The sequence below is a fragment of the Ictidomys tridecemlineatus genome, chromosome 15 (genome assembly GCF_052094955.1).
Source record: "Ictidomys tridecemlineatus isolate mIctTri1 chromosome 15, mIctTri1.hap1, whole genome shotgun sequence".
Lineage (NCBI taxonomy): Eukaryota > Metazoa > Chordata > Mammalia > Rodentia > Sciuridae > Ictidomys > Ictidomys tridecemlineatus.
The window spans coordinates 43847581-43875468 of NC_135491.1; the positions used below are offsets into that span (position 1 = coordinate 43847581).

Genomic DNA, 27888 nt, shown 5'->3' on the forward strand with positions numbered 1-27888 from the left:
AGGTCTTTTTCTGTTTGCTAGACTGGTCTCCAATTTCTAAGCTTAAGTGATCTTCCTTGCTTCAGTCTCCCAAGTAGCTGAGACTATAGGTGGGGTACCACCATGCCTGACAGGAATGAGTCAGTATGAAAGTTAATTTGGTGACTGAAAATAATATGAATTTGGAAGTCTTAAAGTGAGTTTTACTCTAGGAATGGTGAAGAACTTGGTTATTTTTTGCAGAAGAAAGCTTAAAACTTTAAAACTTCAATTAATTCCAAAGCTGAAGGATATAGGAGTTTTCTGATAAAGTTTAATGTTTATCACAATATTCCCACTTATTGAGAATTCAGAATGTTTGGTTTTATTCTTAAATTTTTATTATATTTTAATTTATTGATGGATAGTGCATAATAATTTTAACAGTGAGTTGAAATAACTAGATTTTGAGTTAATTTATTGATTTCTGGGAAAATTATTGATTTTACATTAGTTCACTGCTGTGACCTAATGTATTTTAATGATTGTTAAATAGTTTAAATTAAATTCCTTTGAAGAGATAATGCCTTGCAAGAGAAAAACAGGATTAATTATCAGGAAGCTGTGCAGTAACTTATAAAACTAAAGGAAATATGAAGAGTTGAACTGTGGCTGGCTATAGGTATCGAAGTTGAAGGAAGCAGTACATTCTCTAATCAGAGGATAGTGAGTTCCAGTTGTTTTCCCTCTTTATATCTTTCTATGCAAAATCAGAAGAACATCAGGACAAAGAATCTGGTGTCCTAGTCTTAACTGGAAGAGTAAAGAAACATTCTTCAAACATCACCTTATTATGAACAGTTTTTACAAATCCTATATAATTTTCTTTTTAAAATAATCTGGAAAATTGTGACTAGAAATAAAATCCTATGTCTGAGGATATAATTTAATGGTAGAGCACTTGCCTATCATTGCGTTTGATCCCCAGCACTATGAAAGGAAGAAAGGGAAAGAAAAGGAAAAGGAAGAAGTAGGTAGAGAGGGAGGAAGGGGGAAAAGGAAGGAAATAAAATCCTAGTAGGGCAGATTAATTTATAGAATATGTCAGAGACTATGGTGTGTGTATTTTTTAAAGAAAACTACGGATTGTTATAAATAAGCTTAAACTTTCAATGTTCACACATCTTATAGTTTTTTAGTGGTTTTCATCCTTCTTTTCTATGTCTTAGGTGTATTTGAAGGCTCCCATGATTCTGAATGGAGTCTGTGTTATCTGGAAAGGCTGGATTGATCTTCAGAGACTGGATGGTATGGGATGCCTGGAGTTTGATGAGGAGCGAGCCCAGGTAGGGTGACGTCAGGCCTTTCTGAACATTCATCTTTTATTAAGCCCCTAATCTTGCTCTTGTCTAGGAACCTATTTTACTTAGTCTTTAAAAGTAAGTATAGAGCCAGGTGCGTTAGTGCATGCCTATGATCCCAGCAGCTGTGGAAGCTGAGGCAGGAGCATTGCAAATTCAGAGCCAGCCTCAGCAACTTAGTGAGGCCCTAAGGAATTTAGTAAGCCCATATCTCAAAATCTCAAATGAAAAATGAAAATGGGGATATGGCTCAGTGGTTAAGCACCCCTGGGTTTAATCCCTGGTACCAAAAAAAAACATCTAGACAATAATAAAAAGTAAATCAAGAAAATAATACATTCTGGTAATATTGAGGAATTCTGAAAATGTTGAAGCCCACATCTGGTCTCAATTTGGGTAAAGTGTTTTTTTCAGTGGTTCCAGACTCTTATTGGATTAGTCCTGTCTGCTTGGTGAGAACTTAAAAGTTCAGTAAATGGTTCTATTTAGTATTTGTTAGTGAACCTTAGAACATTATTAGGGGGATAAAAACATTCAAAATAAAATGTAGAAACAGACTAGGTGTGGTGGTGCACTCCTATAATCCCCACAACTCCAGAGATTGAGGCAGGAACGTCACAGATTTGAGACTAGCCTCAGAAACTTTAGGGGACCCTGTCTCAAAATAAATAAAAAAAGGGATGGAGATGTAGCTCAATGGCAGAATGTACACAAGGCCCTGGTCAATCCTAGTACTAGAAAGAAGAAGAAAAAAGTTGAATCAGCACTTTTGGAATGCCTGAGTAGGAATTTGGCTAATCTTCTCCCCAAAAATAGACTGGTTTAAAAACCAGCCAGACATGGTGGTTCATCCCTGTAATCCCCACAACTCTGGAGGCTGAGGCAGGAGAATCACAAGTGTGAGGCTAGACTTAGCAACTTAGTCCCTGTCTCAAAATAAAACAATAAAAAGAGCTGATATGTAGCTCAGTAGTAGCATGCCTGAGATCATTCCCCAGAACTGCAAAGAGAAAGAAAAGAAAAAAAATTTATTTGTCTTTGAAATTAACCAAAGAACACAAATTGAGAGACCTTTATTCAAACAGAGCTCTTAACTTTTAATAAGATCAGTGACAGTCTGTGACATTGTAGTCAGGAGCTGCTGCCATCCCTTTCCCACCTCTGAGGTCCCTCAGGTTCTATCCTGCATTGGCAGGGTAAGCCACAAGGGCTGGTAGCTCTGTTGTAGGGAGGGAAGAAGGGGAAAAAAAGGAAGGATATAAAATCCTAGTAGGGCAGATTAATTTATATGGAACATAGACCAGAGCTTGGAGAAGATCCATGCCCAGGATATTGCTGAAAACGATAGATGACTTATTAGCAGTCTGGCAGTTATTGTTTTAAGAAGCAATAAGAAAGCCAACCAGCCAGAACTTTATCAGGGAGATCCGGGGACATATATAGCTAGAGTAGCCCTACTAAGATCACACTTTTGTGGACTGGAAATTCACATGTGTGTGCCAAGCTATATCTGCTTTAGAGAGAAGACAAAGGGGCCCTGGTAAGCTGCTAGACCCTGGCAAAACACATAGTAAACTGGTAAACTCACTAAATTTAGCATTTCCCCAAACCTCACATAGATCTTATGGCAAAGAACAGAAGCCTATTGGCTTAGATAATTTAAGCAAAACCTCTGACCTATAACTGGCTGACAGCTAAGCTATGCTGACTGGTAGGTAGCCTTCCAGAAAACAAGACTTAAAAAGATCACACAAGGGCTGGGGATGTGGCTCAAGCGATAGCACGCTCACCTGGCATGCATGCAGTCCGGGTTCGATCCTCAGCACCACATATAAACAAAGATGTTGTGTCTGCCAAAAACTAAAAAACAAAATAAATATTTAAAAAAAAAAAAAAAGATCACACAAAACAAAAAACTGAGCAGTGGCATCAGTGGCTACACACTGCTAGGCAAAGCAGACTATAGGATTATTCAATTCGAGTCAGTGAACAAACAAAAAGAGCCAACAACAAGCTAGAAGCAGGATCAGAATTCAGAGTTGCGACACCATGTTATCTAAAATTTCAGTTTTCAACCAAAAAATCATGAAATACACAAATAAGCCTGAAAAAAAGAAAAAGAAGAATGCAATAGAAACCTTCAAGAGGTTCCAAAATATTGGTTCTTAGAGACGTGAATTTCAAAGTAGTTATTTAGTTCAAAGAACTAAAGGAAAATTCTTTTTTTTTTTTAATTCTTTGCTTTAAAGATTAAAATTTTTGAGCACATGCCTGTAATCCCAGCTACTTAATTTGAAACCAGTATGGTAATTTAATGAGACTCTGCCTCAAAATAAAATAAAAAGGGCAGGAAATACAGGCCAGAGGTAGAATGCTCCTGGGTTTGATCCCTAGCATAAAAAATAAATGAATTTTTTTTTAAAAGATAAAATTCTGATGACAGTGACTTTCCAAAAATATAAAATCAATAAAGAGGTTTAAATTATAAAATAGAATCATGTGGATATGGTGGCATGCACCAGTAATCCCAGCAACTCTGACAGCTGAGATGGGAAGATTGCAAGTTTGAGACCTGACAAATAAAAAATAAAGGAAAAGAAAATATTAACAATGTAGCTCAGTGACAAAAGTGTCCCTGGGTTCAAACCCCAGTGCCCCCCCCCCCCAAAAAAAAGGCTCACATATAAGGAAGCCACAATAAAATAAACAACTGGCCTATTTTTGTTGTTGTTGTTTGTTTTGTTGTTCTGGAGGCTAAAGAGTAGTAAGATGGCATGTGCAGAATGCTAGAAGAAAAAGGTAAAGCACATTACCAGATGATAATGTCACTTAATTTTTTGGTATTAAATTTGTTAGTAGAGTTGAAATGATAATGACAAGAAATAAAAAACAAGTTTCATTATTTCTTTGTTCTCTCTTCCCATATTATTCTCCATTTATGGAAATGTGAGAATTTCTAATCCAAGAGATCAAAAAATGAAACCTTCCTTGTAAAAAAATAAAGATTCAAAGTTTAAATTCTTAAGAATCCCTGCTACCCTGATTTCCACAGTGGTAGGAGTCCCAGTTCTTTCAGGAAAATAATATTTTCCAGGCCTCAGAGTTCTCTTTCATAAAACGGGGGAAATGCTACCCATAAAATTATTGGTAGCCTACCATAATACCTGGCATACCACAGTTTCTAAATGAAGATTCTTGATTTTGTTAATTGCCCTTGAGCATTTTATACTTACAGTTTCCACTATTCTTAAGGGATCCTAATCTTTTTCTTACATTAATATGTTATTTTGAAAGGAATGAATTTCAGCCTTCAGTCATTGGATGTTTATGCTAGAACAGGGAGTAAACCTGGCCAGTAGCCCCACTTCTGTGTTCCAACACAATTTTTGTTTATCTCTGCTGATCCACAGACAGAAGTAACTTTTCTAAATTGACCAAAAAGTTGTTTGAAAATTCACCTCAATTCTTGGTTGGTGTTACATCAGTAATGATATAGTATTCAGTTGGCCCTCCACATCCCTGGGTTCTACATTCGTCCATTCAACCAACTAGATCAAAAATATATATTTTTAAAAATTATTTGCATTAAACCTATTTTTCTTGTGATTCTTCCCTAAACAATTATATTAGGTATGATTAGCAATCTAGAAATGTTTTAAAGAATACAGGAGGATGCATATAGGTTATATTCAAATACTACTTTTTTGATTTGTTTTATTTTGCTTTGTGGTGCTGGACTTTCAACCCAGGGCTTGGTGCATGCTAGGCAAGCATCCCCCACTTAGCTACATCCCTGACTCCCAATTTCATTTTAGCTAAGGATATTACATGCACTTATTTTATATGGTTACCAAGGGATAACTGTAATTTGATGTAGAATTAAAGAGTGATCACTTGTCGTTTCTGATACAGTCCTAAAAGTAAAAGATGTCATTTAAAATAACTAAAATCATATAACATTTTGACCCACAAAATATTTTATTGCTGCTAGTCTTAGAAAAGTAATGGTTGGGCATGGTGGTGCATTCCTGAAGTCCCAGCTACTTGGAAATCTGAGACAGAAGGGTCATAAGCTCAAGGCCAGCCCTGTCAACTTAGTGAGATTCTATATCAAAGTAAAACTAAAAGGGCTAGAGATGTAGCTCACAGGTAGAAAGAGTTTACCTAGCATGTGTGGGGCCTTAGGTTCAATCCCTAGTACCGCAAAAAAAGAAAATTCTATGCAAAACTAATTTCAGAAGCAAGTTTTTCTTAAAAAAATTAACTTATCTTTGTACATTATAGCAAAATGAAAAATTTATCTTTATGTTAATTAGTCTATAAGAATAAATATTTTAAAAATTTTTAAGGGTCTCATACATGCTAGCCCAATGCTCTCCTACTGAGCTATCTACGCCCAGTCCCTTTTATTTATTGTTTTGAAACAGGGTCTCACTACTTTGCTGAGGCAGGCTTCAAACTTGCAATCTTCCTGCCTCCCACCTCCTAAGTAGTTGAGATTATAAGCACATGTCACCATGTCAACTTAATGTCTTATTTCATTTTTTAAAATAAAGGTGCCTACAATGTTTTAATAATAAATTTGGACCCTTGACATCTTTGGTTATTCCCTGAGCTGTATAAAAAATTGACAACAAGCTTAGCATAGTGGTACATGCTTGTAATCCTAGCAATTTGGGGGTCTGAGGCAGGAGATTGCACATTTGAGGCCAGCTTCAGCAAAAGCACAATGCAAAGCAACTCAGTGAGACCCTGTCTCTGAATAAAATATTTAAAAAGTGCTAGGGATGTGGCTGAATTGGTCAAGTGCCCCTGAGTTCAATCCCTGGTACCCAAAAAAAAAAAAAAAAAAAAAAAGTGCTGTATGAAAAGGTTCTTCCCAAAAAGAATAGATATGAGAATTGAAGAGGAAGACTTAAAGCTATCTTTATTTGCAAAATATACATGTACTTAGTATATCCAAAAGAATCTATAAACCATTAGAAAAATTAATATGGATGTTACAAGGTATTGGATATAATATAACGTCATTACACAATCAGTTATATTTCTGTATATTAACAACAACAACAAAAAAGACAAATACAGGGATGGGGTTATAGCTCAGTGATAGAGTGCTTGCCTAACACCTGAGGCACTGGATTTGATCCTCAGCACCACATAAAGATAAATAAAGTATTGTGTCCATCTACAACCAAAATATATATTTTTTAAAAAATAAATAAATAAACATGAAAGTGACTGCAGTGCAACCTCCTGTTCCATTCCAGTTAATTAAAACCACACCTCCTTGCGTGTGCACAGAGTACATAACAGTACTCACTTTTTTTTTTTTCCCTTTGTACCATGGATTGAACCCAAGGGCACTTAACCACCATTGAGCCACATCCCCAGCTCTCTTAATTTTTTATTTAGAAATGGTCTCACTGAGTTGCTTAGGGCCTTGCTGAGTTGGTAAGCCTGACTTTTAAACTCTCAATCCTCCTGCCTCACTCAGCCTCCCGCATATTCATGTTTAACAGCAGTTAGTTTTGTCCATTTATATAGATGGATTCATAAAATATTCACTGTTTTCTAACCCTCAATATATTCGTGAAATTAATCTGTGTTAGTATGTTGTAGTTTTTCATTCTCCTTGTATTTCTTACAAATTTTACTGTTAATGGTCATTTGGGCTATTACTGATAATGTTGTTTAAAATATCCTAGTATATGTTGTTTCAAATATCCTCTCCTCTGGAGAGGTCTGTATATTTATTACTATTGTATACATGCCTGGCATAGAACTGCTAGATCATATGTGCAAACTTAATTTTTCTTTTTTTCCCCACATTTTTTAATTGGTACACTATAGTTGTGCATACTGATGGACTTTGTTGTTACATATTTGTACATGCACACAATATAACAATAAATTTGGCCAATATCACTCCTCAGCACATCTTCCCTTTCTCCCTACCTCCCCTGGTTCCTTTCCTCTACTGATCTCCTTTTGATTTTCATGAGATCCCCATCCTCCCTCTTAATACCTTTGTTTACCTTTTTCCTCTCCAGCTTCCACATGAGAGAAAACATACAACCCTTGTGCGCCTTTTGATTCTGGCTTTTTTCACTTAACATAATGATCTCTAGTTCCATTTTCCTGCAAATGACATAATTTCATTTTCTTTATGGTTGAATAAAACTCCATTGTGTATATACCACATTTTTTTATTCATTTATTCATTGAAGGACACTAGCCTGGTGTGAATTGTGCAGCTATAACCATGGTATGCATGTATCACTGTAGTATGATGATACTTTTAATTCTTCAAGATAAATACCAAGTGAGCGGAATGGTGCATGCTTGTAATCCTAGCAATTTAGGGGCACTACTACTTTTAATTCTTTAGGATAAATACTCAACATCTGAGTCATATGGTGGTTCCATGCCTAGTCTTTTGAGGAAACTCCATACCGATTTCCATAGTGGTAACCTTAATATTAACTGCCATTTTTCTAAACTTTGTGCCAGTGTTACCTAACCAGCACATCTTTTACTGCTCTACATCCTTACCAGCGTTTGGTATTATCGGTCCTTTTCATTTTAATCATTCTGATGGATATGTGCTAGTATCTTCTTATGGTTTCAATAATCATTTCTCTGACAATTTAATAAAGTTGAGTATCCTTCATTTGTATAGCCTTATTTGTAAAGTACTGGCTAAAAGTCTTTTGTCTTTTTTGGTTTGTTGTTATTGTTGTAGTATTGGGGATTAAACCTGGGGCATTTTACTACTAGCTACAAACCCTGCCCCCCACCCCTTTTATTTTATTTTGAGACGAGATCTTGCTAAGTTACCCAGGCTGGCCATGAAATTGTGATACTCCTGCTTTAGTCTCCCAAGTGGCTGAGATTACAGGCATTTACCATTGTGCCAGCCTTTTGTCTATTTTTATATTGGGTTGTTTTCTACAATAAAAGTATTTTCTCACTAAAATATAGTTCCTTACATATTTTGAATAGGTCCTTTGTCAGAAAGTTCTCTCACAAATTAAGATGCTTCTGAATATAAGTATAGAAACTCAAAACTGTTTAATGATTGCATTTTGGTATCTTAATTTTAGTTATTTTAATTCTAATTATTTTGTAGATATAAATGTCAGTATGTTTTTTATTTACATGCTTGGTTTCCAATAATTCAGTTCTCTAAAAATGTAAAAAACAAGAAATTTTTGTACATCACCAGTAAATATTCCTCCACAACCCCCCCCCCAAAGAAAAAAATAAAAAATCATTGCCACTGTAGAAAAACTACATTGGTTTCAGAGTGGTTCTTTAAAGACTCAAATTTTCCAGAATAGAATAAACATTATGATCGCTGTATGTATATAGGTGACTCTATGACCAGTGTGATTCTGCAATCTGTACAATCAGAAAAATGAGAAATTATACCCCAATTGATTCAAATGTATAAATTGCCAAGATCATTGTAATGTCATGTGTCGCTAAAAAAAAAAAAAAGACTCAAATTTTCTAAAAATCTAAAGATAATGTGTACTGTCATGTAAGTTTTTTTTTTTTTTTTTAATGCCAGGGATCTAATTCAAGGCCTTGCACATGAGTTTACATCCCCAGTGCTCATAATGAGGTCTTTGTTGTTTTTGTTCTTTAGCATCGGCTTTGTTACAACACTTCTGTAGTTCAGTTACTTGTATTATGAGTGTGTATAGATACTCGTAAATTCTAAAACTATAAAGTACAAATGTCAGCAGAGTGTCTCATTTCTTTGAATGCAGTGATGAATTACATGTGTAACAAAACAAGTTCCTAATAAATTTCTATTTTGTGGTTTTTTTTAATTCACTGAAAATGTTATTTTCCTTTAGGTCTACCAACCTTCATATTTATATTATCAACACAGGAGCAATAATCTCACCTTCATTATTGTACTTTTTAAATGGTTTTACTTTCATAATCACAAACTTTGAAAAATTTTTTGTTTTCTCCCCATGATTGGGTTAGAAAAATAAATCCATTATTGGAATTAACAGACTTTCTGTTTCAAACACCAGATGACACTAATGCAAAACTGGTGTCCTTGAGCTATAAGATTTTCCTATTAAGCCAACATATGAACAGCTTTGCTTTTTTTGTATGTGTACAAGAATGTGGATAAAATTAACTTGGAAGAGTCATTTGATTTAAATGAAGTTATGTTCTGCAGAGTGATTGATTAAATGTACCATTTGCAGCTGCATATGTTAAATTGTTGCCTTTAAAGTAGATACTGATGCTTCTTCAGCAGATTTTTTTCTTCTAGTTTTCATCTGAGAAGTGATATCATTCTGTCCCCCACAGCATAGCATATATATATAGGTTTATCAACTTTCTTGGAAACAAATGTGATTAATTTTTCATTAAATGTGAAATTCCATTTTTTAAGTTCTTTGCTGCAGAAAAGTGTTACCAAATTGTAAATAAATACATTTGTAGATTTAGATAATACAATAAAGGTAAAATCACTGCAGCAAAAGTGGTCAGAATATGTGCTCTATAACAGAAAGGCTGAATTTTTACTTCCCATATGAATTTTCCAGACACCCAACTTTATTTTATGTTTACTCCACCTGGCTACTCTGTGCTGGTTGTGGTATAAATCATGGAATAACTGGCTTTAAAACAGGAAGCTAGTGGGGACTTGAATACTGGAAACCCCTCCCAGCATCACCTGAAGCTAGATAAAGTTAGTTGTTCCTAGCCCTTAGTTTACTTCATAAGGGAGCAGGTAGTTTTATCAGCAAGGGCTATCCTTGAAAGGGAGTTTTTTCTTGTACAAGATCAGGATGACACTAGTAATTGCCAATCTTTCTGATTTTACCATTTGTTAAAATGTGGATTCTGTTCATTGCACATACATCTCACTTGTCACTAATCAGACCAAAACAGGTTAGAACTAGAAAATAGAGGGCTACTAAATCTTTCCTAGCTTTATATTTGTTGTTGTTCTAATTAGTTATACTTGATAGTAGAATGCATTTTGACACTTCATACATAAATGGAGTAAAATTTCTCATTTTCTGGTTGTACATGATATAGTTACTCAAGTCATTTAATCATATGTGCACATAGGGTAATGATGTCCAATTCATTCTACTATCCTTCCTTAGCTGCCTTTTTTACTGCAAAAATTAGTAATACTTTTTATTCTTTTAACAACAACAACAAAAAAAATCCATGACCATTGCTAGAATACATATTAATGGCTAATAACTTTTTTAAGGACTCAAATCACATATCATGTTATATACTCATTTTATCCTCTAATTTTCCTCTACTGCACTTAATTGCAGTTGATAATTTTATGTTGAATTGCTAATTTAATTTTATTTTCCACCTGCCCCACTGGATCAGAAGCTCCATGAAGAGCTTGTTGTCTTATATTATATCTATAGCACCAAGCATAGTGAGTTGGGCATAATAAAGGCTCAAAAAATATTTGTAGAATAAATGAAAAAATGAACAAGTAAATGCACAGAACAGAAGGATCATCAGCAAATATGTTCAGTTGATGCCTAACTAAATAATAAAAAGCCTTCAGGGAACTGGGACAGCATTCTTTTGCAAGTACCTCTGGCTTGTATAGTACATTCTGAGCGTACAATAGGTATGTGTAATGTTTAATAAAATGTGTGAATTTTACATACATTAATGTTTGTAAAATAATTCTAACACAGTGCTGTCAGATAATTGCTTAGGCACTTATGTGTTATCTAATCTTTACAAAAACATTGTTGTACAATATTTCTCTGCTCACTTTACATATGAATTTACGGTAGAAAATACCTTGTCCTGGGTCCTAAAGATAGTAAAAGCATCATAACATTTTTTATTCAGTCCTGGAGATATAACCCAGGGCTTCTTGCATGCTAGGCAGGTGCTCTACCACTGAGCTGTATTCTCAGTTCCAAGAATGGGAATTTGATCACATTTCTTCAATTCTGTTTAAGTTAATAGGTAGACATTGTGTCATTGAAAATTATAAGTGTTGTTTTTTTTTTTTTAAACCCTGCTAACAATGACAAAGGATATAGAGTAAGGTATCCAGAAGGGCTCAGTCCAGGTCTGGTATGGCACTTATACTATCAGAGGCCCTAGAGTCCAAGTGACTACATCCTCTTTATTATGTTTGCACAGGTAGCCGCTGCATCTGTGAGAATTACATCAATTCCCAAGAAGGGATGGTGAAATGTCTCCTAAATAACTTGCCTGGAAGCCACATTAGGTGACTTGTGCTTATGATCTCATTGACTAGAAACAAAATACATGGCCACCCCTAGTCACAAAGATTCTAGGAAAGTCAATATTGATGGCTTTTGATGTTGTTTTGGTTCTTTTAGTTTCTTCAGGTTTACCATTGAAAATCCTAATACATCTTCAAAAGTATATGACTACAAGGTTGAAAATCCTGTGCTGTATGTACAGTGAGGGATTTTGTTTGTTTGTTTGTTTTTGAAGTTAGAAGGTATTATGTGGTCAGGTTGTGCCTTAGAAGACGTGCACTGGTGTCTGTGGTGAGTGTTTGGAGTAACAGAATAGAAACAGAATAGATCATTTAGAATACCTTTGCAGTGATCCAGCTAAGGGCTTTTAGTTTCCCAAACTAGGGAAACGTTTGTAAGAATAGAAAGGAGATTCAGGCTGGAGTTGTGGCTCAGTGGTAGAGCACTTGCCTAGTATGTGTGAGGCACTGGGTTCGATTCTCAGCACTGCAAATAAATAAATGAATAAAACAAAGGTCCATCAACATTTTTTTAAAATTCTTTTAATAATAGAAAGGAAATTAAAGATTCCAAAAATGTAGGACTCAATGGTGATGGTTAATTGTCTCTGGAAACTAGAAGAGGGTGAATAATTAAAGATGGCTCAGATTCCTAGTTGAATTGAATGAATGGTGCTACCAGCTGAGACTAAAGAAGAATAAAGGAGAAAGTTTAAAAAGTGCCTTTTTATGACAAAATGAGTTTGAAATATCTGGATTTTTTTCATGCGTCGATCTTTAGTCACTGGGAAAAAATTAGGATGCTATATTATATGTTATTTTTTTATTGATAATTTTCCTTAGAAATATATTTGGTTTTTGTTTTCTGGAAGTTTCTGGCATTTTATAGTCAGATTTTATATATATATATATATTTTTTTTTTTTTCTGGCTTTTGTGTCATAGTTAGGGCCTTATTTCAAATGAGAAATATTTATCTCTTTTTTTTCCTTATACTTCTATGATTTAAATATTGACAGGAATTTCATTTTGATGAGTAAGAAAAATGAAGGGAAAAAAAGGGAAGGGGTTTTCAATTGTTTGAATATAATTAAACATGACTACTATTTCCAGAATGTATTACAAAACATGAAAATATATTATACTGAATTTTTCTCTTAAAAGTACCCCCAAAATTTATTTATTTATTTATTTTGGTGTTGATATCTTGAGAAGTACTTTGCTTTTTGTTTCCTTCAAAAAATAAAACATCCCCAAATTTTAAAAATTTATTATAAATTAAAATAGTTATTTCACATATATTCTGACAGCAGGAGGATGCATTAGCACAACAGGCCTTTGAAGAGGCTCGGAGAAGGACACGTGAATTTGAAGATAGAGACAGGTCACATCGGGAGGAAATGGAGGTGAGAGTTTCACAGCTGCTGGCAGTAACTGGTTAGTACTTTCCCCAAAACTCTCAGGCTGTTTGTGATATATGTATATAATATTTTTTAATGCTTTAATTTTGACTTTCATTTTAAAAATTGTACTTGCTTATTCTATTTGTTAAATGAAATTGCTATAAAGAAACGTATTCTAATTTTAAGGATGTATGTGAATTCCTCATTTATTGTTTTTCATAAAAATTATTTATTACAAAAAGGTATATTTTCCTCTTAATTCATCAATCTAAATATTTTTGAGATTATTTGTAAAAATTACCAATGTTAACATAGAACATTATTATTTTGGGGTTACTGGGGATTTAACCCTACAGCAGTTTATCATGGAGCTATATTCCCCAACCCTTTTATTTTTTATATTGAGACGTGGTCTCACTATGTTGCCTAGGGCCTCAATAAGTTGCTGAGGCTGGCCTTGAACTTGTAATTCTCTTGTCTACCTCCGAAGTTATTGGGATTATAGCTAAATGCCACCACGCCCAGCAAATTTAATAATTTTCAAACTACTCAAAGAATAGAATTAAGAAACTACTTCTCAACATTTTTTTATTACAGTATAAAATACAGGAAAGTGTGTTATGCAGTTTTAAAGTTTAGTATCTTTGTTGGCATGGACATATATTTTTTTTCCTATATAAAATTAGAGCCTGCTTTAAGCAGATCTCAATTATAAGAATTAAAAGAATACATAAATGTTTGAGTACTAAAAATTCTTTAAAAATATATTTGAACAAAATAAAAATAAGAACTAGTGTGTTTTAAAAATGTTCTCGGAGGTTAATAGATATCTGTCATTCTTCCAGTTTGTAAACTTAGTATCAACATGAACATTTCCTACAAGAAGAAATAGAGTTAGCATGGACACAATACCTTTGTAATACCTTTATTTTATTTGTTTATTTTGTGGTGCTGAGGATCAAACCCAGTGCCCCAGCCCAGCATGTGTTCATTTTTAATTAGGTCTATTAAAGCATTCATTTTATCAAATATGGTAATCTCTTTATTAAAATTTAATTATAGTATATCAACTAAATAGAATAATTTCCAGCCATGAGAAACAAATGTTTTGTACCTAAGGGAATCAAATTTATAATTACAGAAGGTAAATGGTGGTTACCAGGAGAAATGGGGAATGACTATTAAATGGGTATAGAGTTTCAGTTTTGTAAGATAAATCTGTTCTAGAGATGAAACATACTACAGTGTCACTACTGAACTGAGTGCTCAAAAATGGTTAAGATGGTAAATTTTATGTTATGCATTTTTTACCACAGTTTAATTTAAAGTTTTAAAATCAGTGTTACATAATACAGAAAATTTATAGGTTTTTTTTTAAAGTGCAAAATTATATATGCAATATCATTTAATGTAAAAGTGTGTATGTGCGCATGCACACATATGTGCATGTTTACAAAGATAGTGTTAAGAGCCTAGACTAGAGCCAAACTGAGTTCTGAATCTAGTTGTACCACTTACTTTGTCACATTGGACTAATAGCTTCGCCTTTCTGTGACTATGTTACTCATATATAAAACAGGGTTATAATAAGCCTCTCTTCTAGGGTTATTGTGAAGATTAAATAAGTAAATACATGGGAAAGCACTTGTAGAGCATGTGGCACTGACTAGATGTCAACAGCTGTTATTGTTACTATGTCCTTTTGTGTGGTGTTATAATATATCCGCTTAGAATAAATTTAAAAATAAAACCTATTCAGTGGTTACTGTATGAAATAGATTCAGCATCTTTTAATGATTGATAGTCCTTTGTAAGTGAATTTATTTGTCTAATGAACTGATAACAACTAGGGATGTTCCCAAGAATACCTTTTTTTTAGCTCGGAAAAGAAAACCGGAAGGATATATGTGACATACTTGTTTTCTCTTAAGATTTTACAAACTTCCATGCTACCTTTTTTATTTTTTATTTGTAAAATTAAGTTTTTAATGTATGATATGTATTTGTTGTCTTACACTTACCCTTTTTGCTTATGCTATTTGCAACTAGATGTAGAATATACTTGTCTACCATTTATCAAAGCACAGCTTAAATGTTATATATGACTGTTCTTATTCATCTTCCAGTTTGTAGTTAATGGAAAACATAGCACTGCTTATTTCTGTTAGTATTCTTATGGATAGTATGTTGAAACAATTATAAATATGTCTGACCTCCACTTAATTGAGATCCCATAGATAGAGCCCCTAATTTTTGTGTTCTTCACATTTATTTACCACAGTGTTTTTACATTGTGTTTAGTTGTTAAATGAACATCTTCAGAAAAGTCCTATCCTGCCTGAGAACTAGAATTGTAGGATAGTTTGTGGGATAAAGTTATGATACATATTAATGGTGCAAATATTTTAAATATTTATAATTTGTTGGTTTATATAAATTAGTTAAATAAGTAATAAAGTAATGAGCCCCAACTGTGTTGTGCTGGATTCTGCATTAGGAACTGGAAATACATAGGTTAAAAATGCAGGGCTTCTGTCCTTGAGTATCATTCTTGTGGGAAAAATTAGTGTGTAAACAGATAATTATGTCCTTTAGCAGCCTGCATATATAACGGTGGGTTCAAAGGGGACTGCAACAGTGTAAAGGAAGGAGGAATATTTAAGTTGGCTTTTGCTTGGAAGATTCAACGGAGAATACACTTGCAGGGATTTAAAGGAAGAGTTTGGGTTTACCAGTTGGACAGACTGGGGAAAGCTTTCCAGACAGGAGGAGCACTATCTGCAAAGGCATGAAGGAATAAGGGAGCTTACTAAGTCAGAGCATGGTCAGTCTTTCTGGAACCAGCTACTATGACTTTAAATTAATGTATTTGAAAAATAACTATTTGATAATTAATAAAACAATTATTTTGGAAGTTTTTAACTTGTTTGGTTTTTCTAATTTATAATATTGTTACTTGAAAAAAATGTTTGATTCTCTTCTTGGAGCTTATCTGTGTCTGTGAACAATAACTGTTAACAGAGGAGCCAAGTAATTTGTTGCTGAAATTGTTTTTATTATTATTATTTTTTTTTTTTGTCAGTGACTGTGAGCATAGGCTTTGTAGTCAGACCTCATTTACATTTCTGCTCCATCACTTGCCAGTCTCTCTTAAGGCCCAGTTTTCTCATAGAAATTGTTGTGAGAATTAAATAGAAAAATGCTTGTAAAGCACTTAGTGTGGTTCTTGGTATGTGTATGCTTACAGTAAATAATAGCTCTAAAGTACTTCTTCAGTGCTAAAAGCTCTACCACAGTGCTGGTTCCAGTTAATTGAATTATCTGGCTAGCAAGAACATCCTTTTAGTTCTCTTAAGTGTTTCAGGGCGCTTTCTCTGCATTATGACTAGAGCATAGATCTTATAGTTCCTTACAGCAGTAATGTGAAACATCAGTTCTTGTAGAGAGCTGTCATCTAGGAGATTGGGCTGGAATCTGTCTCCAGAGTATGCACTGTAGGGAGGTTTGAGGTTTGCATGCCTTTTGGTACTTTGTATGTATATGTTTTCTTCATTTCTTTCTTTCTTGCTATTTTATCCATAAACTTTTTTTTTTTTTTTTTTTTTTTTTTTTTTGGTGGTGCTGGGGATTGTACTGAGAGCCTTGTACATACTTGGCAAGCATTTCGCCACTAAGCCCCATCCCTAGCCCCTCATAAACACTTCTCTTTTATTAATTTTTTTTTTAGTTGTTTACAGACCTTTATTTTTATTTATTTACATTTGGTGCTGATAATCGAACCCAGAGCCTCACACATGCCAGGCAAGTGCTCTACCACTGAGCCCCAGCCCCAGCCCCTCATAAACACTTCTTAAGGTCAGCTTATATTCTTGCAGTTTATCTTCTTTTTCCTAAAAGAACGGTGGAGAAAAATGTTTTTCTCCTGTAATTAAACATCTTTAGGGATTAAAGTATCACCTTATTTATCATTCTTACTATAATTGATGAAAGCAAGACTCTCAGAAAAATTAATTGACTTGCTCTCTTTCAAATAGTTGGTTAGTAGAAGAAAATGTGAGGACTTAAACCATAGTTTTCTAACTAGGAGGTCTCCACAAATACAGTCTAGCAGTGGGAAATTAATTTCCACACCACCCATAAAGATGATTAGGCTGAAAAAGCAAAATCTGCCAGGAGAGGTTAAAAACCATTTTGCCTGGAATAGAAAAGGCTGAGGCAGAAAAGAATAATATTGGTTCTAGTGGGTGGTCCTAATGGCTGACTGGAGACAAGGACCAGAGAACACTGGTAACTCCTGGGTGGCAGTAACTTAGTAAATGGTCTTTGGATGCCTAATATTCTGGCAACACAGAGGTTTAAGGATGTCTGCCACTGTTTGAATAACTTCTGAGACCTACAGCCCTGTCATGTTAAACTTATAATGGTGCAGCTCATGAGCATAATGTATGTGTAAAGTTAAGGTTTTAATAGTGCGAAGCAGAACTCCAAGTGGTTGATGGTTCAGGGTCTGGATTTCCACCAGTGTCTTTTAACCTAAAAATCAGTTATTAAATTCCATTGGCATGTTTCAAAACTTTACAGATGATAAAATAGAAAGTTTTCTAATCACCATTCCTGGTGGAATTAGCATTTTCTTTTTCTAGGTTTTAAGGAAAAGATTATTTCAGTAGTATAGTATCTTCTTCACCTTTCAGAGGTAATGACAGATTATTATTAATTTGGATGATGAAAGACTATAGTGAAATGAAGAAACATATTTTAATAACCTTGCCCAACTCACTGGTGTGCAATAAAATGATGTGCAAAAGATACAACATACTGCATATAATATCTTACCCTGTGGATATTTTAAAAAGGAATATATTTGTTTGAATATGCATAGTTGTACTGTAGTAGGATACATAAGACAGTGATACTGTAGCCAGGCATGGTGCACACACATAATCCTGCTTCAGGAGAATTATAAATTCAAAACCATTTAGAAGGTCCTAAACAACTTAGTGAGACCCTGTCTGGAAATCAAAAAAATGCTGAGGATGTGACTCAGTGGTTAAGCCCCCCTGCATTTAATCCCTGGTATAGAAAAAAAGAGACAGACAAACTTGTACACTGTGGAGGGTGGAACCAGGTATCTGAGGGCAAAAGTGAGAGGGTTATCACTTTTCATTATATATTCTGTGTACTTTATAAATTTTATATCATGTGCATCTATTGGCTGTTTACGGAAAAAAAAAACACTTGTTCTTAGTATTAACACATAATAATGAAAAACAGAAGATTCTTAAATATTCTGCCTGTAAACTGGCATATAGGCTATTTTTTTTAATGTGAAACCATTCTGTTTTGTTGATGATGTTGTTGTCCTGAACCAGGTATTGAACTCAGAGGCACTCAACCACTGAGCCACATCCCTAGCTCTTTTGTATTTTATTCAGAGACAGGATGTCACTGAGTTGCTTAGGGCCTTACTGAGTTGCTAAGTCTGGGTTTCAACATGTTGTCCTCCTGCCTCGGCCTCTCCTGCCTCGGCTCCTGGGATTACAGGTGTGTGCCACTGTGCCCAGCCTTTTATATATTTTTAAAAGGAATATATGTGAAATTTTGCACAGAGCCCCATTTTATTAAATAGGTAGAAGGGTCGGGTCATAACTCTGGATGAAGCAGAGGTAAGGGTTATTCTGATCTTCCTTTGGGGTTCCTGGAGTTTTTTAAGGAACCCTGTAGGTGGCAGAGGTAACTTGAGGGCCTTTGATGTGGTAGAATAAACATAAGGTTTGTAATGGGTTGCTAACTTTACTATTTTGCCATGTGACTGACATTGGGAAAGTTGCTATTCCTTCAGCCTCATTTATGAAACCTACCTCAACAATTGTTGCTAGTTCAGTACCTGGGTGCTTAGAATGGCGGCTTAGTGAAAGGTAGTGTCTTCACCCCTTCACCCACCTTTCCATGCTTATGACTCCAAACATATCTTCAGTAGCAGTAAAAGTAGGCATATCCTAACTTCAGACTATGAAACTCAAAGATATCATTTTGCCAAGCTGTTTTGATACTCATGGTTGTTTTGGTTTGGTTTGGGTGGTCAGTGAGTTGTTTTTTTTGTTTTTTTTTTTTTAAGAGAGAGGAGAGGGGGAGGGGGAGAGAGAGAGAGAGAGAGAGAGAATTTATTTATTTATTTATTTATTTTAGTTTTTTCCGGCGGACACAACATCTCTGTTTGTACGTGGTGCTGAGGATCAAACCTGGGCCGCAAGCATGCCAGGCGAGCGCGCTACCACTTGAGCCACATCCCCAGCCCGAGTTTGTTTTTTGAAACAACCAAAAATTTTAATTTTTTCTTGGTTCTTTGGGGGACTGAGTTAGCTGTTATTCCAGGGTTGAGCAGTGACTAGGAAGGGATACCTTCTGGAAACATATAGTTCGGGTTTTTGTTTGTTTGTTTTATGGTACTAGGGATCAAACCCAAGGCCTTATGCATGCAAGGCAAGCACTCTACCAACTGAGCTATATCCCCAGCACCATAGTTGGGGTTTTAAAAAAATTTTTGTTCTAATTAGTAGAATACATTTGACACATCATACATAAGTGGAGTATAACTTCTCATTGTACATGATGGAGAATCACACCAGTCGTGTAATCATATATGCACATGGGGTAATAATGTCCAATTCATTCTACTGTCCTTACTATCTCCATATTCCCTCCCTTCACTCTCTCCTTCCTAATCCAAAGTAACTATTTTTTCCTAGCCACTACCCTCCACCATATAGTTCTTGATCTGGGTGTTAGTTATGTGGGCTATGTTCACTTTGCAAATTCATTGTTATATACTTAATTTGTCATTTTCTGTACTTTATTAAAAACAATTTAAAAGGAAAAATAACCTAAGACATTACTATTCTTTAGTGTTCCCCATTGGTGTCTATATATAGAAGTAGCCCAGTGCCTTTTCTTTTTTTGGTTTTTGTGAAGGAAGAAGGTTAATAGTACTGTGACAAACCTAGTGCTTTAATCATAGATGAATTAGATGCCTCTCTTGTCTGTTTGATGGCAGCTTGTATACTGTTTTGAGAGACTACCTTCAGCTTGATTGAACTCTTGACCTAAAATGTTATGTTGCACTGTTGGCAGTTGATTAGCTCCAAGGTGACAGGGTGCTGAAATTATCATTATCTAGAAAATGCTTTCATTGGGTTAAATTATAAAGTGTTAGCAAATAAATGGTTGTTTTTAATGTCAGAGAATGGGTAAATAATTATGTTCTATAAGGAGTTTTAATACAACTCAGCAAATCATAGGATAATTTTATGTGCAGACTATTTGGAAATAGAAAAACGTAAAACACTTTATGTGGGTTTTGTATTTGTGTTTTGCATGTTTTCGAAGCCTTCGATTCTGTGTGGTCCCAGAAAAAAAAATTTCAGCCTTTATTTACTTTAAATTCCCAAGACTTTGCTTTTCAAATCAATTAACTCTACACATACTCACTCTTATGTAAGAAAAACATCAACATCAGAATATATCTATACTGGGCTTTCTTGGGACATGTTTTGGGAAAATGCAAATGAGTGTGAACTGAGAATGAGAAGTGGAAGAAATAATTGAGGTAGGAAGAAGGAAGAGGTGTGTTCTTCTAGTTTTGATTTGCTTTTATCATAGGAAGGATAAATGTTTTCTTTTACAACTTAGTTTATAAAAATTACTCTATCTGCAGGATGTGTTTGTTCTAAGCATTTAGAATGTTATTTTAAAAGTTCACATAGGTAAATTGGGAAGTGATGAGGAATTTTAACAGTGACAGCACAGGTGTATACTGTGTGCTAGGTGCTATACATTTTAATTTTTGCTGTACACTTGATTCTTTTTATTTTTACCCCTCCATACTGGGATTTGAACCTATTGGTGCTTTATGACTGAGCTACATCCCTATCCCTATTTGATATTTGTTGTTGTTGTTGTTGTTTATATTTTTTTAGTTATACATGGACACAATATCTTTATTTTTTTATTTATTTTTTTAATGTGGAGCTGAGGATTAAATGTAGTGCCTCACAAGCACTGTGCCACTGAGCCCCAACCCCCAGCTACCTATTTTCTTTTTCTTTTTCTTTTTTGAGAGAGAGAGAGAGAGAATGTTTTACTATTTATTTTTCAGTTTTTGGTGGACACAACATCTTTATTTTATTTTTATGTGGTGCTGAGGATCAAATCCAGCGCCCCACTCATGCCAGGCGAGCATGTTACCACTTGAGCCACATCCCCAGCCCCTTTCTTTTTATTTTAAGAAAGGGTCTCACTAAGTTGCTGAGTCTGGCCTTGAACTTGTGAACCTCTTTTGTTCGCCTCCTGAGCTGCTGGGATTACAGGTGTGGTCCATTGCACCTGAGTGAATCTTCGTTTTTGAAGAACTGAGGCTAAGAAATGTGAGAATAGAAATGAAGAGAGGATAAGAAATATGCCTAAGGTCATGTTTTTATAAAAAATATGATAGTGTAAAAAATATATATATATATGGCTATTTCTGTGTAGCCATGACCAGTAGAGAAACCTCTAACTGCTGGGGACTGTTCCTTGTCGCTCGTTTGGAGTCATCCAATTATTATTAATATAATTTGAAAATTACTCTTACCCAAGACAAAAGCTGAACTATTCTTTTCCCAAAGTATTATTGGTAGGTTAGTAGTGATTTATAAATACGTAATTAGGATTGATTTTTCTCGGTGTTTCTTCATTGCTCAGCCCCTTTCTAACCTTCATTGACTGAAACCAGATGCTTATATCACCATCTCTGATTCTGCAGAATTGATCTGTCCTTATACATAGCATTGATTCTGTATGGAACATAATTGGTTTTTTTTGAGGCATATGCATCCATAGCTCTTTTAGTCTGGGATTGTGCTCCATAACTTTAAGTATTTAATTGAAAAGAATGTGCTAATATTAGTCATTGTGGGTCTGCTAACAAAAAATAGTTAAAATCTGCTAGAGGAATACATCAAATTTTAAGGAAAATCAAAGATGTGAGTGTTGGATTTTGATCGAAAGTAAATAAGGAGGCTGTCATTTTTGTTTAAATAACAAAACCCTCTTAAAAGATGACACAGCTGGAGCTTCTGACAAAACTTGATCTCAGAGCTGGGGGTATAGCTCAGTGGTAGATGCATGCTCAGCATACACAAGGCTCTGGATTCAGTTCCCAGTGCCTAAAAATAAAAGCAACAAACTTGATCTTACAGTACAAACGTGATTTATTGAGATCTTGTTTTGAAGGTCAAAGATGTTTCTTCTCTAATAAAATAACTGTTTTAGATCTTAAGAATTTGATTTCTAGTAGTTTTCAAAAATGACACAGACAATGGAGAATTAGTTGGTATTAATATACAGTTCCATTTAGGTAAAGATATTATACAGGTAGTTGCAGATAGCCTCAGCTGCTGGATTAGTTTATAACAGTTGTCTGAGAAAAAAATATCCGGGTGAAACATGATGGTGGCTTTGACTAGGGTGAGAATGTTAAAGAGAGTCAGAAGTGGTTAGGTTATGAATATATTTAAAGGTAGAGCCATCACAATACACTTTTGGGGCCTACCATAGTGACACATGCTGAGGCTGAGGCAGGAAGATCACAAATTAAAGGTCAACTTCAGTAGGTTAGTGAGAAGCTCTCAAAAAAAACTTATAAAATGAGGCTGGGGATGTGGCTCAAGCGGTAGCGCACTCGCCTGGCATGCGAGCGGCCCAGGTTCGATCCTCAGCACCACATACAAATAAAGATGTTGTGTCCGCCGAGAACTAAAAATAAATATTAAAAAAAAATTCTCTCTCTCTCTCCCCCCCCTCTCCTCTCTCACTCTCTCTAAAAAAAAAAAAAAACTTATAAAATGACTGAGGATATATGTAGCTCTGTAGTAGAATGCCCCTGGTTTCAGTCCCCAGTATTTAGAAAACAAACAAAAAAGAATTCACTCTTGGGTATGAAAGAAAGACATGTTAGGAATTTAACAGTAAAATGGTGTTGCCATTATCTACCATAGGAAAACTTGTGTTGGAGGAACCAACTTCTGTATACAAATAGATATTTGTACTTGGCCAGCATTTGGAAGCACTCAAGAAAGCTTGTAGAAAAACTCCCATTAGAATTTGTGAAAGAGACTGAAATAAAAGGTTGCATGTAGATAAAAGGAGCACTATGTTATATATTACAGTGTGTGTCATGCATAGTGACATTTATAAATGTTCTCTATTAGGCAGTTTGCCTTAGATGGTTTAAATAGGGTGTTCATTCATTCTGCAGTGAACCTTGAAATCCTCAGTGTTTATAATTGTCAAGCCTCTTGATTGGTAAATATTTTATAAAGATAGTTCTGGGTATTATAAGCATACCAGATTTTCATTTTTACTTATGAGACAAATTTTATTCATAGTAATTCTGAATTTTTATTTCTTAAGGTAGAGATCTCTAAAATTTACTTCAGAGATGGGATTGTTATATTTTACAGTTGTGTAATCAATAGACCATTTACTTTTTTGTGACTCCATTTCTTTATCTGTGAAATGGGGGAAAATAATAGCACATATATCTTACCATTGACAGAAGGGATTAAATTAGTTCTTTCATGGAGAGTACTCAACAGGGCCTCGAATATAGTTAGTGCTCAATAAATGTCAACTATTGCTAAAAGAAAAAGTTTGTTTCTAAGGTTATTGGCTGTGCTGATACGTTAGTTAAACCCTCTAGTTCCTGAACTTATACAGATTCTTTATTCTTTTATTCATAGTACATATTTATGATAATACTCTTTTGAAAATAAAATGGTCTTTACTCTTGACTTTTAAAGAAATTTAGCAAAATATGTCGTATGTAATTTTAATTGTTCTTTTGCCAGATACTGCTTGAAAAGTTTTTTTGGGAAATTTTCTTATAAGTAACTGGCTTATATTTTATATGTCATATTTTATATATCTGGCATTTTGATTTTAAACCACTTTCTAACCCCAAATTACAATTTTGTCATTTCAGGCAAGAAGACAACAAGACCCTAGTCCTGGTTCCAATTTAGGTGGTGGTGATGATCTCAAACTTCGTTAATAATAGCACAGCAAATGTGCTGCCCATCTTTATGTACACATTGCTTCTAGTTGGCAGAAATAATTCATTATAAGACCAGAAACTGTGATAACTGGAGGTACTACGATCTATTTCTCAAACCTAAGGCAGTAAAAGACATCACAAACTGCCATGGTTTTGCACTATGATTATAATACCTACATTTCTAATTTTTAAAGCATGTAGCCAGTAATAATTTGAAATTTTTTTCTATGCAAGCTTACCTTGTTGGCATTATTTTAATTCAGTTGAAACTATCAATTTGTAAAGCTCTTTTTTCCTCCATTCTAATTTAAAGTTCATGTCATTTTAAAACAAATTTAAGTTTTTAATCCAGAGGGCTTTCTTTAATCAGTTGCTTTTTTTTTTTAATACTTTTAGATGTGTTGGTTACAGTTTCTTTTTAAATAGGCAGTCTTGATTTGTTTTTTTTCCTGCATTTCCTTTTGTTTTTATTGTCTATTGCATTTAAAAACTGTTGATACGTTTGCATTATTTACAAGCTAAAAACTTAGTAGCATAGAACTGTCTGCCACAGCCTTTTACCACAAAGTTTACAGTTGTTAAAGTTGCAGTATCCTTTTAAATGCTAATAATGAGCACCCTTTCTTTCCTTTTTAAACATAAAAAATTTAAATTTTTATTAACTCTGTAATCTGCCCCAGATGTGTTTTAGATTCTGCTTTATAATCATGAGTTTGGGTGGAGATATTCTCCATAGATGATAACATTCTACTGAAATGCCTAAAGAAGTCACAGGCTGGCTTCTGTTTTATTCAGGGATTTTTTTTTTTTTTTAATCAATCAAAAGGGATACTGGAGCTTCTTTATGTGTGTAACAACATATTAAACTGGAGACAGTGATGAATCAGCTACAAAGGTAATATTGTATTAAAATCATGTTTAAGATAGCTGCTTTTATGTGTTTTATAGTGCATGCTTTTGTAAAAACAATACTGGGTAATGAAAGATTAGTCTTAGAAAATGTTCATCTGTGCAGAGGATACATTTTCTTTATTCTGGGGGAAAACATTCACAATTATATATGGTATTTTGCAAAAGGACTATTATTAGCACCTTTTGAGATGAATAGTTAAGAATATTTTTTAAATAGGCTTACTGTCAAATTGGGTGCAACTTTTTTTTTTAATACAAGACTGGAAGAAAGTGCTGAGTCATTTGGCACAAACTTACAAATACTTTTCATGGTCATGTTCATTAAATGTTAATACATTTCTGAATTTTTGCAAAAATGTATTTTATCATAACAAAATGGCATTATTTTGAAGAGTAGAAAAACTGACACATAATTCAGAAAATGAAATCTGAATAAGGTCATTGCATTTAAAAAGCATATAAATATACTTGATTGATGAAGGAGGTGTGATTTTCGATGTATATAGGTCTTTTAATTCATAAACAGATATCCTGTATCAGAATAAAAAATATTTGTTATATATTTGAAGTCATGCATGGTAAGGAGTGTGTTTAAATTGTTATAAACAATAATACATCATAAAAAACCATGCTGATCTTGTGTAACTAAGTACTATGAATGAATTTGGTTGGTATTTGGTGTTGTACAGCTCACATGTTTACACACTCAGTGCCCTAATTTCCCCTGAGGGAATCGACTTTTAAGTGATCCTTACAGTGGTGTTTTAAGGTTACTTTATCACAGAGCTCCTTGGTTTTTGACTTCTGCACTTAATATTTTTTTAATAACATGATGATGGTACATTTTTCTCTATTGCTTCCAGCTAAGGGCTTTTAGTCCACCAGTATAAGATCAGATGTTAATAAATAAATGTTCCTGTTGCCATTCTTCTGTAAATACTGGATTTCCCCGTGTCGTTTAGTACTGTTGCTTCTGTCTGTCTTAATGCTGGCATTAAGATTATAAGCCCTTTTTCTCCAGTAGTGCAGACCTTGGAAACTTCTTTTTTTAAGTTATTGATGCAATTTGATATGTTTTCATAATCCATATTTAAGCAAAATTACATCATTGTATCAGCTTTTCTAAATTCATCTCCATCAAAACTTGCCTTAAGCTACCAGATTGCTTATGCCACCATTAGCCATTCTGTGTATTACATGTTTTACTTTCACAATAAACTTATGTGTAGTGAAAAATAGGTCTTGGCTCTTTATTGACATAATCTGATCATTTCTATCCCAGAGTTAGTTATGACATGAAAATTGATTCTATTGTTTGATCCTGCTTTTTGACTTATTGATTTTAAAAAAAGCAACAGTGACATCTAGTGGTCATTTCTTCTAATTCCAAAGAAGATTTCCCCACCAACTCCCTTTTTCCCCTCTGTGCCAGAAATAACAGCTTTTAAATTGTAGAGGTAAGGCTGGGTGTGGTGGCACACACCTGTAATCCCAGCACCTTGGGAGACTGAGGCAGGAGGATCGCAAGTACAAGACCAGCCTGGGCAATTTAGCCATACTGTCTCAAAATAAATAAAAAGTGCTGGGATGTAGCTCAACACTAGAGCACTCTTGGGTTCATTCTTCAATATTGCAAAAAATAAAATAAAAATAAATGAAGTGATTTCAAATGAAATGTATATCATGGTTTTGCCCTTACTATGAGGTGTAACTATAAAGCAGTGACCCTTGAGGGGAATATTTAAAATAATACACACAGGGGCTGGGGTTGTGGCTCAAGCAGTAGCGTGCTCGCCTGGCATGTGTGCGGCCCGGGTTCAATCCTCAGCACCACATACAAAAACAAAGATGTTGTGTCTGCCAATAACTAAAAAATAAATATTAAAATAATAATAATAATACACACAGATTAGTACTATCTTGCTAGTTTTAGGAATGTACACTAATTTTTATTGTGTTGGCATTATATCATACATTCTTAGGACTTGTATTTTATTAAACTATAAAAATAAGCCTTTTGCTTTAGAAACGTGACTTTCACTTGATCAATAATAAACACATTTACTTATTTATCAGATTTACTGCAAATAACCAAAGTACCTTTAAATGCTGAATCAAAACATTAAGGAAATTCCAACAAGTAGGATTCATATTCAGAGGCTTAATTTAAAAAACTGAGTAGTAACACCATGATTTTAGTTAGTATATCACTTGTAGAAACGGATATTAGGATATGCTTTTTTGGGGTTGCTTTGTGACAAATACCTTAATTTATGCTTCATTTGTCAATGGGGAGCTTTTCAAACTATAAGCTCTAATCCATTGCTGCATGTGAATATGAATAACACATTACCCCAAAATTTGGCAGATGAAAGCAAATATTGATTATCTCAGTTTTGCAGGTCACAATCTAGAAGTAGCTAAGTTCAGTAGTTCTGGTTTTGGGTCTCAGGTTAGAGTTAACCCAGGCCACAGTCATCTGAATACTTAACTGGTTAAAAAATCCTCTTTCATCCTTACTGATGTGGTAATTGACCGCCCTCAATTTCTGGCAGTCTGTTAGACAAATAATTTGGTTCCTTACTAAGAGTTAAGACAGAAACCTTCAATTCCTTGCCATGTGAGTCTCTCCATGGCGCAGCTCATAATACGGCAATAGGCTTCCCCTAGGGCAAATGAACCAAGACATCATTTGTCCAATATGAAAACCACAGTCTTCTAAATAACTTAATCTTAGACTTCCCTAGGTTCTCATTAAAATTGAGTCACTATATCTGGCACACACTCAAAGGGGAAGAGCATTAAGCATCTCCTGAAGGGAGAGATGTCAAAGAATTTGTGGACATGTTTTGTAAACCACCATAGCCATATTACCATACACATATATACACACACACAAGTA

The 27888-nt window shown here is 34.4% G+C and overlaps 1 protein-coding gene across 7 annotated transcripts in view; it reads left to right on the forward strand.

The window, feature by feature from the left end:
* Nucleotides 1–25923, forward strand: part of Cbfb (core-binding factor subunit beta) — a 51711-nt gene extending 25788 nt beyond the window's left edge. Inside the window, exons 4-6 of one of the 7 annotated variants that reach the window (XM_005318289.5) lie at nt 1188–1304; nt 12890–12985; nt 24003–25923. In XM_005318289.5, the coding sequence (XP_005318346.1) occupies nt 1188–1304; nt 12890–12985; nt 24003–24071 (282 nt within the window). In that variant the 3' untranslated portion in view covers nt 24072–25923. Of the gene's footprint in view, nt 1–1187; nt 1305–12889; nt 13017–24002 lie in introns of all 7 variants that reach the window. The other 6 variants (XM_078032511.1, XM_078032510.1, XM_005318290.5 and 3 more) reach the window with 6 other exon arrangements.
* The last annotated feature ends 1965 nt before the right edge of the window (nt 25924–27888 follow it).